The 14491-nt window shown below is 54.5% G+C and overlaps 2 protein-coding genes across 2 annotated transcripts; one reads left to right on the plus strand and one right to left on the minus strand.

The window, feature by feature from the left end:
* Window positions 1-18: 18 nt before the first annotated feature.
* JMJD5 (histone lysine demethylase JMJD5) lies at window positions 19-6595 on the minus strand. Its single transcript, XM_018779559.1, has 4 exons — window positions 5410-6595; window positions 2564-4756; window positions 1488-1654; window positions 19-1054 (listed from the first exon to the last, which is right to left on the minus strand). Exons 1-4 carry the CDS (start codon window positions 5669-5671, stop codon window positions 437-439), a joined length of 3240 nt encoding a protein of 1079 aa, XP_018635876.1. The 5' UTR covers window positions 5672-6595; the 3' UTR covers window positions 19-436.
* Window positions 5957-14336, plus strand: TGME49_212100 (ThiF family protein). The gene is made up of 8 exons (XM_002371771.2): window positions 5957-8890; window positions 9494-9545; window positions 9907-9988; window positions 10498-10601; window positions 10912-11167; window positions 11494-11629; window positions 12190-12227; window positions 12419-14336. Exons 1-8 carry the CDS (start codon window positions 7900-7902, stop codon window positions 14006-14008), a joined length of 3249 nt encoding a protein of 1082 aa, XP_002371812.1. The 5' UTR covers window positions 5957-7899; the 3' UTR covers window positions 14009-14336.
* The last annotated feature ends 155 nt before the right edge of the window (window positions 14337-14491 follow it).

Here is a 14491-nt window from a genome sequence, read left to right on the forward strand (position 1 = left end):
ATGGTGCAGAGAGCTTGACACGGGTGCAGATCCACAGGTGGATAGATAAGTGGATGAGGATAGACGTAAAGATAGACAGAATGCCCATTGACGTGTACACAGACCGAGGAGAGCGAATGTTGACTTGAACTGGACAGAGACAGCGAGGCCGCACAAACGAAACGATGACTGAGAAGAAACAACGAAGGCGAGGCTTCTTCCTTGACCATCATGCTTTCTCCCGGGAGAGGCTGACAAACGGAGTGTCTCTCGTCTTCTCTGTAGCCTCTGGGGAGCCTCTCTGTTTCGCTCTATCCTCGACTAAGACCGTATGGAGACAGTGTGTGGTTCATCTCCCATGAGAGTCGCGGAGCTCTATTTGGCAGAACTGCACAGTTCATGCTGACGGATTCACTGTCTAGGGAGCTCTGACGCCTTGGATCGTCTCTCCACGCGTTTAGTTCACCCAGTGGGAGAGCGACACAGAAGCCGTTTCTGCGAAAACTAGGTGCCACCAGAGTTTCGGAATGAAGAGGATATCCCCCGGCTTTACGAGCACCTCGAAGCCTCTTCTTCGATCAAACAACGGAAACGACGCATGCAGCGATTCCTTCGCATATTCGCCTCTCTCTCTGCCTTCTCTCGAAGTCCCTTCTTCACGCAGGGCTTCCCGATCGCTCTTCCTACGACCCTCCGGTGGTGACGCGCAGCCATCTCCTCCTGTTGGTGCACGCGTTGCTTCCTCACGCTCTTTTTCATCCCTCTTCTGCCTAAGTCCCTCTTTTTCTTGCTTGTCTCGTCCTTGGCTTCGCTTCTCCACCTCTTCCGCTTCCTCTGCGCTCTGCGCCTCAGGCAGAGAAGACACTGCTCGAGGCGAAGGAAGAACCAGTCGGTGATGCGGGCGGCGCGCTGGAGGGCCGACCGCGTCCTCCTCAGCTCGCGTTTCTTCGCCGTGCTTTCGATTTCGTTCTGCTTTCTCTCCCGGCATTCCTGCGCTCTCCTGCTCGTCTTTCTGGTCTTCGTTTTCTTCAAGGAAAAGCTCAAGAGGCGCACCCGATGTGTTGGTGAGAAGCCCCTGCACGCGCGGAACCAGAGAATCGCACCGCATCCACGTCCCCTCCGGACTCTCGGCCCTCAGGGAGTTGCCCTTCTCTCACGGAGCCGTTTTAGTTGTTCTGCGCTCCTTTACCGCTCTTTCTCAGTTGTCCTGATGCCATCGTCTCTCCCCTCGTCTTATGCTAGGTTCTTCCTATTGCTGTCCTCAGGATGGCTCTCTCTCGTATCGGGGAAACAGAAACTTTCACGAACCCAGGATGCTGAATAGGACTCCAGGTATGAGATGCAGACAGCTTCGTTCTCTATGACTGTTGTACACTACCAGCCCAGTGGACAGTGCTGAGAGCTCCCAGTATACCTGTTAATCTATTCTGAACAGGCCTTGCATTGGTCGGTGCGCTGTGAATCTACATTCATAGGCTTCTTCGCTGGTCGGTGTCGCCTCTCCTCACCTTTGGAAAAGGGTACAGCGACGCCGAGGCCTCTGGGGGATACAACTGAAACCGTTTGCACCCCACAACTTGAACGAAAAAGTTCTGCCATTCGTCCGTGTGTGCAGGAGACACTGTGCCCTTTGGTCCGATCCACGCGAGGCGGATGAGTGTGTCAGACTGAGCAGCTGAACAACATCCATCAGACAGCAAAGACACAGTACTATGAACCCCGAATATATATATATATATATATATATATGCTGAGCCCTGCGTATTCAATATATATGTAGATATATAAACGTAGATGAATATGTGTGACGGTTTATATGAAACATACAACCGGAAACGAAGCCGAAACATGCGAGAAAGTAGAGTGGGGACAACAGTGAGAGAAAGCAGAGCCGAGAATGGAGAGAAGAGCACAGATTCGACAAGGAAACGTAGAATGGTAGGGAAAGCCTAGATTGACAAGGAAAGCCTAAAATGATAAGCAACACCCAGAATGAAAAGGAGCATCTGAATCAGAAAAGAAAACTTAGCTTGAACCCAGAAAGGCTGCGGCGGCCCACCGACTGTCCCGGCTGGTGTCGCTTTGCGCCAAGTGACGAAGTCACGGACTCAAGGTGACCCCGCAATGTTTAACTACGGAAGTCGTTTCGATATTGAGGTTCTACGCGACCCAGAAAAAATAGCACATGCGCCGTCAAACAAAGGAAAAGCGGACGGCGTTGGCGGCAGGGAGATGCGAGACGGAGCACGGAAAGCAATCTGTTAGGACAAAGCACAGCTCATGAAGGAAGAAGAGACGACCACAAAGAAGCCACCAAGTCTTTGTGCAGCTGGTAGTGCACGTCGCGAGGAAGAGATACACCAGATTGCAGCGAGTTCGTCTTTCAGCTTGCAAATACACTACATATGGAAATGCGCGCATGCACACGAACAGACACGGGAGCGAAGATCACCGCATACGCTCCGACGTCCTTGGAAACCAGAAGAGTTCAGACTGCCCAGCGAACCGCTTTTTGCCGACTTGAGCCAGCGGGGGATCGACGCAGTCCCCGCCAGGTATTTAGACGGAAATCCCCAACGCTTACCACAGAGAGCGAGGTCAGGCGTAGGGCAATCAGCTGCGAGTGCCGGAACTTGCTCGAGCAGGGCATGCTGTGCCATGTACAGGATTGGTTTTCGTGTAGGTCGCTCAAGCGTCATGTTCGTGTGCAGAGTTTTGAGACGTTTGCGTCGCCGAATAGTTGTCTTCTGTGACAGTCCAGTTTCCGCTGCGTCTCTGCTGCCTTCTCGAATACATTCTGTCTCGTGTCTCGTCCTTTCTCGTCCCCTCCCAGTTGAGGCGCTCGGACTCGCGCCCTGCTTTTCTGTCGACAGTTCTGTCTCTATCTTTTCAGCATTCAACTCATCTTCCTTCATCTCATCCTCCTCCACCTCAGCTTCCTCTCTCCCACTGGTTTCCATTTCACCGTCGTCTCTCCCGCTATCCTCAATCTCGTTGTCCTCTGTGTCTGTCGCACTGTCCTCTATCTCATCTTGCTTCACCTTGCTGTCTCCCTGCTTGTCACTGTCTCCTGTCGGTTTATCTTCTTTGCGACGCCGTTTGCCTCTGCAGGCGCTCTCAAGAATGCTGGCGAGCAGCGTTTCTCCGCGCATGAGCGTCTGGCCCCAGTCGTCTGCCGTGTAGGCCTGGCCGACTTCCACGGGGAGAAGACGGTCTCCGAGCTTCTCTTTCAGAAAGGTCCAGTTGCTCCACTTCGAGATGGCCGGCCAGTGAGAAGCCCCGCCGCGAATCAGAAGCGGCCTCTGCGGCACAAAGACCCGGGAGAGGAATTCAGACAGCGACAGTTGAGTCGCCTCGACCGACGGCACTCGGCGCATCCCCCAGCGCGTGCAGGGAAGAACTACTTCCTTGACCTTCTGGTCTTCATGTCCGCTTTCCTCGTTTCGCTCAACTCGCCTTCGACTTCTCTTTGCGCAACTGGAAGAGACACCGAAACTGCGGGGAGGAGCATCCGACAGAGAAGCAGCAGGCGAGGCAGAAAACGAGGACGATGGCGAAGAAGACGGCGGAGAGGACGAAGAAGAAGACGCGGAAGCGAACGAAGAAGAGGGGCAGGTATCCGAAATCCGAGCACCTTCGCATTTGTTTAAAAAGGACTGGAGAATATCGTAGACAGGCGTTTCCGGTCCCCCCATGATCAGTCCGAGATCCGCGTAGCGGAACGCGAGACGCGAATACTTCTTCCCGTTACCATTCTCTCGCCTTCCATGTCCGCCGAGGTCTCTTCTCCCTTCGTCTGAATCCTCTTCTCCTGAGAGTTCTTGCGTGTCTTCTGGGACTTCTCCTGGCATCTCTCCCCTTCGGCATCGACTTCTTCCCTCGTTCTGCAACGCCTGGTCTCCCTCGTCTCCCAGGGTGTCCTGCGAGTCCTGCCTGGCTATCGCTTTTGCCTCTACTCCCCATTCGAGGTCCGCCGCCGCGTTGGCTGCGAAGAGCACAGCCAACATGCACGCGCTGAAGGCATAGATCGCCCGGAAGGCCTGCGGAACGTCGCTCCACTTTCCTGCATGCAATGAGCGCCAGCTGGCTGCATGCAGCGCGTCCACTCTCTCCTTCGTCTCGGCGAGCCACTCCAGGCGAACGCGCCTGCACATCGAAGTGCATGCAGAGGCAGAAGACGCAGAAGAACGCTGCGACGAGGCAGCAGAAGACACAGACAGCGAAGCAGACGAAGGGGAGGCGGAAGAAGAAGGAGAGAGAGAGGAGGAAGATGCACGAAAGGCGACGGCGGAGGAACAATCGGCGACGGTCTCTGAAGCTGACGCCGCAGCAGAGGATGGAGCAGCAGAGGATGGAGCAGCAGAGGATGGAGCAGCAGAGGACCTGCCACCGACTCCGCGAGACAAAACCACGGAATCTCCCTCTCCCAGCTGCAGCGCTGCTTGCCGTTGCCTGCTGTTCTTCTCTACCTGAGACTGCACCAGGTCCTCAGCTCTTCTAGCCTCGGCTGCGTCCCTGTCTCCGTTGTCTCTCTCTTTTTCTTTCGTATCCCCGTGGTCTCGGTTAGGGCACCTTTCGTCCGAGTCCCTTCGCGGCTCATCTGCCGTCTCCGCCGACGCAGCGCGAGGAGCCTTTGCGCAGGGATGGGAGAAGAATGGATTGTCGAGGGCGGCAGGGGCAAGCAGACAGAGAGGCTCTTCGCTGAACATCTCGAGCGCGTCTCGAAAGAGCAGCCGCAGACCTAGCGGAAGTTCTGAATCGCGTTTCGCTGCAGCTTCTGCAAGTTCCGCAAGGTTTCAACAGGGGAGGCAGCAAGGCGAAGACAAGGTGAAGGAGCGAAAAACGAGCCAAGGTAGGACCTAGGAACATCGGCAGACTTGGCAAGAGACGCGAGAAAGCAAGAAGCAGCAGCAGGGAGCCAGCAGGCTGTCACCGGCATTCGATTGAGCCTGAAATTGCCTTTCTTTGACTCGGATTTGATCAGCATTTGCAGAAGAGAAACGCGGCGTTGCACTTTCTGCTTTGAATCCGTGAAACGCCTTCCTTTTTTCAGAGGGAGTGATGCGACTCCCAGGAGAGAACATCTTCGCGAGAGCGGACGTATGAAAGTGCCTGCATTTCACCTTGAACATTTTCAACAGTGCTGAGTTCACTGAATAAAAAAAGCCTTGCAAGTTTGACTATTTCTAAAACACGAGGGTAATGGTGCAGGACGCAGCAGTGCCTGTTTTTTGTATCCTTGTGCATCTACATTCACAGGACTCTAGAACTGGAGAACTCGAGTTACAGCGCCTTGACTGCCGCTGCACACAGAATGTAGCCGATGGGAAGCATTTCCTTCGTGCCGTCGGATGCCGAACTTGAGCACTTGGAGCCGTCGATAAGCCGCCTCCCGATCTCTTCTCAAGACACACGGGCGTTGAAGCTTACCATTCTGGAAATACGCGAGAAGGCGGCTGAGGGCCGCGTTCGTCGGCAAGCAGTCATCCGCGAAGAAACGGAGAGCTCGCAGAAATCGACATTTCTTGCATGTCGACAGATTCGCCTCCTTCTCCTCGTTGTCCTTTGAGAAGTCTCGCTCTTCATCGTGCTCCACCCTGTCGCGGCGTTCTGCCGGTGGCTGGCGGAGACGGCCTTTCGGGGACTCTTGCACTCGACCTGCTTCGCTCCCCATTCCGGGACGCCGCCGCATCGACTGATTCGTCTGCCCGCTGCCGGCCTTCTCTCTCACTCATCGACACCAGAAAAGAAACTCGATACGCTTCTTGGGCTCATATGTAAGCAGCAAAAATGGGCATTTATACATACACGTCGAAAGCCACCTAGAGAAACATCCTCAGAGCAGAAAAGAGTATAATATCCATTTGCACAGTACGTATACATAAAATATGTACCAATTCATATATATATATGTATATATATGTGTATACATACTTATGTGTATATACGTGTATTTGGATACGTAGATATATGTGTCGTCGTTTTTAGGACTGCTGTTCTTCGATCCACGCTTCTCTGTCTCCCGCTTGAAGGGCATGCCGAGGAGTCACCACACAGCGGTCGACTACGGGCGTTGTCGTTTTATTTGCGCAACGAAGAGGCGAAGCAAATGCAGAGGGCTTCTTCAGAAGACTTAAAGAGAGAGGTTTTCAAAAAAAAAGTCTTCTCTTGGTGGAGCGAATCCGGACATCGTTGGCCAAGGCAGAGACAGCGTCAGAGGAAGACACCGCAAAGAGAAGGCGGAAGGGAGGCCGAAAAAGAGAGAGAGGAGATGGACAGAGCGAAGACGAGGAGATACGGAGAAAAAGAGGAGAGAGAAAAAGAGGAGACACAGAGAAGCGATAGAGAGAGACACAGAGAGGCGATAGAGAGGAGGGAAAGAGAAAGAGGGACAGGAAAAGGCCGGAAATGCACACACAGATGCAGAGAGAGGAAAAACGAAAGAGGCAAAAGCTGGACAGATCGAGAAAACCGGAGAAGAAGGAAGAAGCGCCGGACAGAGGGAAATGCCGGTGACAGAACACAACAAAAGAGGACCCTTTCGTTTCGCCGTGAAAAAGCCGACTAGCTGCGGATCTCCGAGTGTTCATTCTTGTACCCTTCGAGACAATTAAAATGAGAGAGAAAAAGGCGGAAAACGAGAAGAGAAAGGACGTTGCGGCAGAAAACGGAAGCGTTTCTTTCCTCGCTATTGTTTCTCTGGACACTCGAGACAGCTGCCGATTCAGGTTCAAGTGAACTATACGCTGCATGCGACTATCGATTGGTACGACGGCTGCAGACGCGAAAGCTGCAGTTTCTTCTTCGCCTTTTCCTCTGGACTGTTTCGCTTCCTGTTTGAAAGCGAGTCATTTTCCTTCTCCCTCTTTCTGTGTCTCTTTCCTTCTTCTTCCCTCAACTCTTGACAGTACCGAGGCGGCTTGCATGCATGCGCTCGCGAATTTTTCTCGCGTTGTTGAGACTTTGTCTTCTGCAGGTTTTTCCCTCCGCAGTGTTTCCCCATTTGTCCCCTCTGCTGTCTCCTCCTTCAGTTGACTTCTTTCATCGCATTCGCCTTCAAGTGTCTGGCTCCTCCTCCTTCTGCTCTGTTCGTCTCTCGCGCCTCTTATCTCCCTGCCGCTTCCTCACTTTTCAGGTCTCCAGTGTCCCTATTTTTCGGCTCTCGCCTTTTCAAGAGCCTCGACAGTCGTCGTTCCTGCGAGCTTTCTGTCATTTTAAAGAGGAACCACTCGTTCTTTTCAGTTCTTTCCCTTCGTTTGGTCCTCGACTCTTCTCGCTTCTCCTTTCCTCCTCCCAGGTGAGCCGTGTTTCTTCGTTCTTCCTGTGGTGAGGTTGAGTATCCACTTTTCTTTCTCTTTTACTGGGAAGTCAGAGACAGAGAGAACAGGGAACATCCGGTAGACGAATCAGCAGAGTCCGTATGGCCCTCCCGAGTCCCTCTTCTCTTCCTAGATTACTTTTCTTCTCATCTTCTCTTTTCCACTTCGTCTCCTACCGTTTTGCCTCTCTTTGTCCATTCCTTGCGGAGACTCTACGCAACCTGTAGAGGCGCCGCCGCCGCAGAACGGCCTTCCTGGCTGCAGTCGTTCGTTTCGGACCTCCGCATATAAGGTGGACGACAAAACACTACAGAAAGAACGGGGATGGACTTCCGGAGCGCTTCGGCAGACCACTGCCTCTGAGATGACCTCTCTTTCTCTTCTTTCGAGAGACAGAATATCGCAGAGTACAAAACGAGGGGATGCTTCCTCACGCGCGATCCGAGCCTTGCCTCGCGAATGACGGAGGGGCTTTCTGTGAGAGAGATTGAGCCCCCAATTTCGCTCCACGTGCATGCAGTCACGCGCCCCATATACTCCCATGCGGAGAAGGGAGAAAGCCAGAACTAGGTAAGGAGGACTCGCATCTCCTTTCTGAAAAATGACACCCAACTCGTCGCCATTCTCGTCCGCCCTCTTCCTTTCCGGGGTGTTTTTCGGGACGCTTCTCGGTGCACAGCTGGCGCGCTACCGCTTGAATCACCCATCGTCGACCTCTTCTCGTTCTCTTTCTTCTCCTTCTTCTCCGTCTTCTCCTTCTTCTCCGTCTTCTCCGTCTTCTCCATCTTCTGGTTCTCCTTTCTCCTCTCCGTCTCTTCAAGGCGTTCACAGCACTTTGCGGGGGTCTTCAAGGGGAGAGTTGGCCGCTCCTGTGTCTTCGGCAACGCGAGCTTCGGAGCACCATAAACACGAGACGGAGGACGCGGAGAGAGCGACGAGAGACCGCCGAGGCGCGGATCCGAACGGACTTCCTGCCTCGGCGCCCGACGAGGCCGGCAGCATTAGTGAAGGAGACAGCAAAGGAGAGGATACTGGAGGTGATAGCTGGATGGACCTGGCGAGCGAGCAGGGTGAGGAAGGGGAGAGCGACAGCCAGGAGACTGAGGCTGAGCGTAGACAGAGAGACCGTCTCGCGCGGGACTGTCTGAGAAGCCTGAGAGGAGAGACAGTCGAGCTTTCTCCTTCTCCGTGCCTAGTCCTGGAGGTGTGTAGTGACAGCGACGAGTCGAGACGCGCCTGCCACCGCCCCCGCTCTCCCGGTTTTCTCAGCGATTTCGCTCGCCTGCTCTCCACAACCGTACGGGGGCTGCATCGCACCCTTCCGGGGGCCTTCGCTGGCTCCTCGGACCTCGACGCGGAGACACCTGTGGGGACAGGGGAGAGCGAGGAGACACTCTTCCCCGTCTCGCTTCGGCTCCCGGACGCCTGGTGGGATGAGACGGCCTCGTACGCCCAGCGCTTCAGCCGCCAAGTCCTGCTGCCTTCGTGGGGTCTTGCGGCTCAGAGACGCCTGCGGACAAGTTCAGTTTTGATTGTGGGGTGCGGCGGCCTAGGCTGTCCAGCGGCTCTCTACCTTTGCGCCGGAGGCATTGGTGAGGTCGGCGACTAGGGAAGCTTCAGAGATATCGCCAGGTGAAGGCGAGAGGAAAGAGAGAGAAAGACATGAGTTGCTTGTAGAGAGCAAAGCCTCTTAATGGCGGTACCGACGCTCTCGCTTCATGCCTAGAGAGGCTGAGGACACAGGCCAGATGGCCCAGGGAGGAGCCTGGGGGTGAAACCATCGCAGGCGTCTCTAGGGCAACCGTGTCGGGTGGTGGAGGCATGAAGTTGCATTTCAAGAGCTCCACGACGCTCGATGGTCCTGTGTGCGACCCGTCGCTCCGCTATCTTCTCTCTCCTATCCTTCGTCTTCTCTTCTTGTTCCCTCTCCTCTTCTCGTTTTCTCTGCTGCTTTTCTTCGCTCTTCTTTCCTTCTCTCTTAGTCAAAGTTCGAGACATTCGATGGGGGCAGTCGAGCGGTAAGGGACGGCCACTTGACAGCCGGTTTTGATTGTTGTGTCTAAATGAAAGAAAGGAAGAAGCGTTCGGTCTCCGCTGCCAACAGAGGAACCCGTAGTCGTCTTGGTTCTGCTTTCCAGGGAAATTCAAATTCGAGAATTCAGGCACTTCGAGCCTTGTGTAATTTGCGGGTGCAGGTCGCCTTGGCCTCGTCGACGGGGACGACGTTGAAGTTTCAAACTTGCAGCGGTGCGTTTCAAATCTCGGACTCCTGAGAAAAGCGATGAGGAAGGAAAAAACACCCCGAAACGCTGCAGGAGTCTAACGACAAACAGAGGCTGTTTTCTGGGAGTTCGTAGTCGCGTCGGCACATAGAGATATCCGAACATATACCTACCTATCTGTCTATTTATCTACGTGCGTGTATGTATGAGATGCGCTTGAAAAAGGTAGAAATGTATTTGTAGATCACTTGACAACCAGCTGTGAAAGTGTTACGAGCCAGGTGGAGGGCCAAACTTTGGTGGGCGGTAGAAGCAGACGCGTCCCGTTTTCTTGGTGGACATCGACGCCTTTCCTCTATTGAAATGCACCCTTTGTTTTTCTTCAGACAGGTCGCCCATACGGAAGCTCGCGCGGGGTGGAAGAAAGTTCACTCGTTGCGCCACACGTGTCGGGCTGTCAACTCCCAGGTGAGAGAAAAGTTCGCGTCTGGATTTTGCGTCCCGCAACCGGATGCAAATGTCTTTCGCTTGCTTTCAGAGATCTACAGCAGTCAACGTTCTCAGTTTCTACGTGGATCCTCGTTTGTGGCGAGAGACCGGTTTCCGGCTTCCTGGGAGATAGTTTGGCAAGTCCCAGGTTCCTCTCGGACATGCGTCTGCTCACATCGCTACTCCCGCCTTGTCTTGCGCGGACGGCCCGGTCAAGATGTCCCAGCGCGTTTTGCATGTTCCATCCTTCGAAACCGACCCGCACGCGCCTAGACTCATTTTCTCTGCACTTGGCGTCGTCGTCGCGACTCGCCTTCTGAATTCTTGGTAGCTGCCCTGCAAGCCAGTTCAAGCGGCCGGTTTCTCTACCTGCGCTTCCGATTCTCGCGGAAGAATCTGGTCCGGCACCCTGTGGAGGTGCAGAGAAATGTTTCGTGCCTCGCTGCGGGCTTCATATATGGGGCACTGTCCTCTGCGCCGTCCCTCAGGTCGCCATCGAGACGTACCCGTTCCACCTTTCGTGGGGAAATGCTCTGAACTTGGTGCGGCGTTTTGACGTTATCGTCGACGCGACTGACAATCAACCTACCAGGTGTGCACGCTCGGCTCGCCTGCACCGAGCGCAAGACGGTTTCTTGAGTTCTTAGGGGATACGAGGGCTGTACGCAGCTCCCCATGTCAGAAGCCAGGATCACGTTTTCGTATTTTCGCTTTCACTGTTCTCCTGGGCACTGTATTGTTACACTTGTGCACAAAGACTGAGAGGGGCGCGATTTGAGCAGGGAGACACCGAGTCAGCCAGAGTTTTCTCGTCGAGCAATCCGAGTCGGGGCCTTGGAGGGAGGCCGTGAGATGAGCACACACTTGACGCCTTTGCAAGTGCCTTCTATGTCAAATTTCAGGTTTCTTCTCAACGATGCCTGCGTCCTGGCAGGCAAGCCTCTCGTGTGCGGCAGCGCGCTGCGCTGGGAGGGCCAGCTCTGTGTGTACAACCTCGGTTTGTCTCCTGGGTCCACGGGCTCTCCCGCTTCATCCAGTTCTCTCCGCTCGCCCTGCTACCGCTGTCTCCACCCCGTCCCGTCAGGAGACGCCGAGGCAGGGGCCTGCGACGTCCACGGCGTCATTGGGCCTGCTCCCGGCGTCGTGGGCATTCTTCAGGTCGGCTTATGTTCGGGCAGCGCCTCAACCTGCGTAGAGGGTGTCGCGAACCCGGGGTGTGAACGAATTTACCTTGCCGTTAATGGGAGGCGCCATTCATCAGCGCGCCGACAACCAGCATGCCCTGTCCAGTTCACTCTGTCTCGTTTTCCTGGCATGGGCGTTTGACACAGATGTGTGCCCCGCGGCCAGAGGTGCCTTCTCGGTGTCTAGGTTCTGAGTTTGGTTTTCATTCTTCGCCTGTCGCCAGTGTGACTCCTACGTTCGCGGCAGTGCTTCAGGTCACCGAGGGGCTTAGATTTGCTTTGCTTTCTCGCTCTCTTCAGGCGCTAGAGACGCTCAAAATCTGCGGCGGATTGACGCGTGGCGAGGCATCGGCGCGTTTGCTGACCTTCGATGGCCTCGACGTCGATCGGCCCTTCCGGACATTTCGCCTAAGGCGAAAACGAGAAGACTGTCAATGTAGGACAGAGACAAGACAGGAGAAACATGAAAAGCTGGAGCAACGGGGAACTGTAGGGCCTTCAGTAAAGGATACACTGCAGAATAGGAGCAGAAGACGTCAGTGAACAGAGCGAGAAGGGAGGCCGCAAAGACGCAGAGGGACCCGAGTCCGCACAGCCAGGAAGTACACAGGAGCTAGAGACGGAGATGCAAAGGAAGGGAGAAAAAGAAGGGAGTCGCCACGAGAACAGAGAAGAAAGAGTGGCGCAGGAAGGTGGGAGAGAAAGCAGGCGGCCGATGCCGAGTAGACGATGACTCAGACTCAACAGAGATATGGGGAAAGAGAAGACGAAGATCGCAAGACTACTGAGGAACATAAGGCGACGCAGGACAGACGTGGACCATGGACGGGAGAATGACTAGACAGAAGCGTCAACCGTAACGCCTGTTTTGTCTCTTCCATTTTCCTCTCCCTGCTGCCATGTGGCTATTCGTGTCTCAGTTTCGTGCACTTTTCTGTTTATTGATTTGATGTCGTTGCCTGCTTTGCCCGGTGTGTCTCGTTTTCTGTGCCTCAGCGTGCGGCACAGGTCCTCAGCGCATTACGTCTCTCACGGTAGGTGTGCGCGAGAGAAAAAAGAGACTTTCTCGTGTTTGTATGCTCTCTCTGCAGTGTTTCTTCGGTAGCGATTCGCTCGCAGCGTAGCAGGGAATGAGGAAGCGCCTGTCTCTGCCTACGCTGTACGGTTCGCCGGTGCATTTCTCGCTGCTCGCACTATCTTGTGCCTCATTGTATTTTCCGTTCAGCCGCGCCCCGAGTATTCGGTGGTGTGCCCCTTTCCCGTCCTCGCCGAGCATCAGAAGCTTTCCTCGACGCTCTTCATGCTCATGTTTTCTCTCCACCTGGTTCTCCACCGCCAACTATCCTGTCTTCTTACTGGCAGCGTCGTGGCGGGCCTGCTGCTGCATGCGCGGCTCCGGCCTTCCAGGGATTCACATGAGGGCGACGCGAGAGACGCCGGAGAAGCAGACGAAGTGAAAGGCCAGGGACAAGGCGACCGCGTCGATGCTCAGGCTGGCTGTCTCGTCTTTCGGTCTGGTTCGGAGAAACATCATGAATTCTCGTCTTTCTTTCCTTCATTTCCTACGTTTTCTTGTCCCCAAACCGCAGCGGCGAAGGCTGCCTTCCGCGCCGTCGTTATTGCTGCCACTGTGTGTGCTCGGGGCCTGAGAGATGAAACCGAGGCCTTTCGGTTTGCTGGGGAAGCGGAGAAGCGGGGAGAGGCGGGGGTTCAGACCTCCGTGTCGAGGAGAGGGGAAAGCAAGGACACACCTGAGCCGGACGCGAGTTACTTGCTTTTGCCTATTGATGTTCGACCCTGCGTCCACGCAGAGGTTGGCCAACTCCCCTTCTCCCTTCACTTGCCGCTGCCGCAGTTGCAGAAGGAAGTAGAGAACATCAGGAAGCTGGTCAGAGAGCAGACGGAAGAAGAGGGAGACGGAGAAACAGGGGGACTGGTAGAGGAGAGTGCGTGGGAAAACGGAGGGCCGGAAGCCGAGGAGCCGAGGCCGAACGCGCAGACACTTGCACATCGTGAAAAGTGGACGAGAGCGAAGGCAGATGACCGTAGCGAACGAGGGAGCAGAGCCCAGAAAGAGAGACAAGCGAACCCACGCACGCACGATGTCGTGCATATGACACTGCTGCAGCGTTTCATTCTCCAGCAGCTCCACCTTTCACTCTCTGATTTTCGAGGCAGCAACACGCCAGCCCCACTGAGTCACATCATTTGTGTCCTGATCTGTAGACGAGGGAACGATAGTGCTATTGCCACAAAACTCCTTGCGAGATTAAACGATGAGACATGCAGTGTAAAAATACGGAGAAACGGAAGTCACAAACAGGGAGAAACGGCGGGAGGAAGGAGTAACGCGTTTGAGGACACCCACTCAGATGCAGAAGGGTCGTCTGGAGTTGCGGACAAGGCTGACGGAAAAGTGTGTGCCGGAGCACTGCGGACAGAGCACAGAAAGAAAGAGGGGGAAAGCTGTGAAGGGGGCAAACAATCAGTTTGTGTAGACAGCAGAATTGAGGAGGCAACAGGAAAACAACACGGAAATTGGCGCGGCCACACAGGCGCAGGGAAGGAGGGCAAGAACAAGAGTGGTGAGAACGGCGCGAAAGAGGACACAGAGGGATCGGACGAAGAGATACAGAAATTAAAAGACTTGAGTGCAGAGAGAACTGGAGGAAAGCGAGGGCATGGACGAACGGGACCTGGAAGAAAATTGGAGAAATGCACTCAGATTCGCATTCCCCAGGTCTCTGTTTTCAATCTCACCGGCGGCCTCCTGCAGCTCCAGAGGCAGGGATTCCTCTCCATGCCGATTGTGTGAGGGACGAGGAAAGATCAGCTAGCAAACGATGTGAAAGAATTTATTTTTGATTTGTGCGATGATCTGGCATTTGCGTCTTTTTTCTGATCAGTTGCCCGAAAAGAGTGCCTTCTTTCGTTGACGGGTGAACTGTGTTTTCTTCCGAATGCAGCTGATTTATGCAGCTAGCAAACCAATCGCCATTCAGTGCGTGGACGTTCCCCGAAAAATGTGACCTCCACCGTCTGCATTGAAGATCCTGTCACGTTGAACGAGATCGCGTCGGTGGGGGCGTGGTCAGCGACTCTGTACTGCATACCTCAAAGTGGATATACCACTACAACTCGGTGCGTAGGATGTTCTCCGTGTCTGCAGATTCGAGATACAGAAAACCCAGCTGTGCATGGTTCTTCCGTGCGCGAGAGTCTCGCATTCCGAGAACACGCCTCCTGTGCACCGGAGAGTTTAGAACAAACATATATATTACCCTCACCGGATAGAGTG

The sequence above is a fragment of the Toxoplasma gondii genome, chromosome X, assembly GCF_000006565.2.
Source record: "Toxoplasma gondii ME49 chromosome X, whole genome shotgun sequence".
Classification (NCBI taxonomy): Eukaryota; Apicomplexa; class Conoidasida; order Eucoccidiorida; family Sarcocystidae; genus Toxoplasma; species Toxoplasma gondii.

Excerpts from the sequence above, each read along its gene's own strand:
- JMJD5 (XM_018779559.1), bottom strand. The coding sequence starts at position 5,671 with ATGCGGCGGCGTCCCGGAATGGGGAGCGAAGCAGGTCGAGTGCAAGAG. Across the intron at positions 1,655-2,563 it reads GCCTGACCTCGCTCTCTGTG|CTGCTCAGTCTGACACACTC; the intron begins GTAAGCGTTGGG and ends GATGTTGTTCAG. Across the intron at positions 1,055-1,487 it reads CGCTGTACCCTTTTCCAAAG|GGGCTTCTCACCAACACATC; the intron begins GTGAGGAGAGGC and ends CCGCGCGTGCAG.
- TGME49_212100 (XM_002371771.2), top strand. The coding sequence starts at position 7,900 with ATGACACCCAACTCGTCGCCATTCTCGTCCGCCCTCTTCCTTTCCGGG. Across the intron at positions 9,546-9,906 it reads GAAGTTTCAAACTTGCAGCG|ACAGGTCGCCCATACGGAAG; the intron begins GTGCGTTTCAAA and ends GTTTTTCTTCAG. Across the intron at positions 12,228-12,418 it reads AGCGCATTACGTCTCTCACG|CCGCGCCCCGAGTATTCGGT; the intron begins GTAGGTGTGCGC and ends TTTTCCGTTCAG.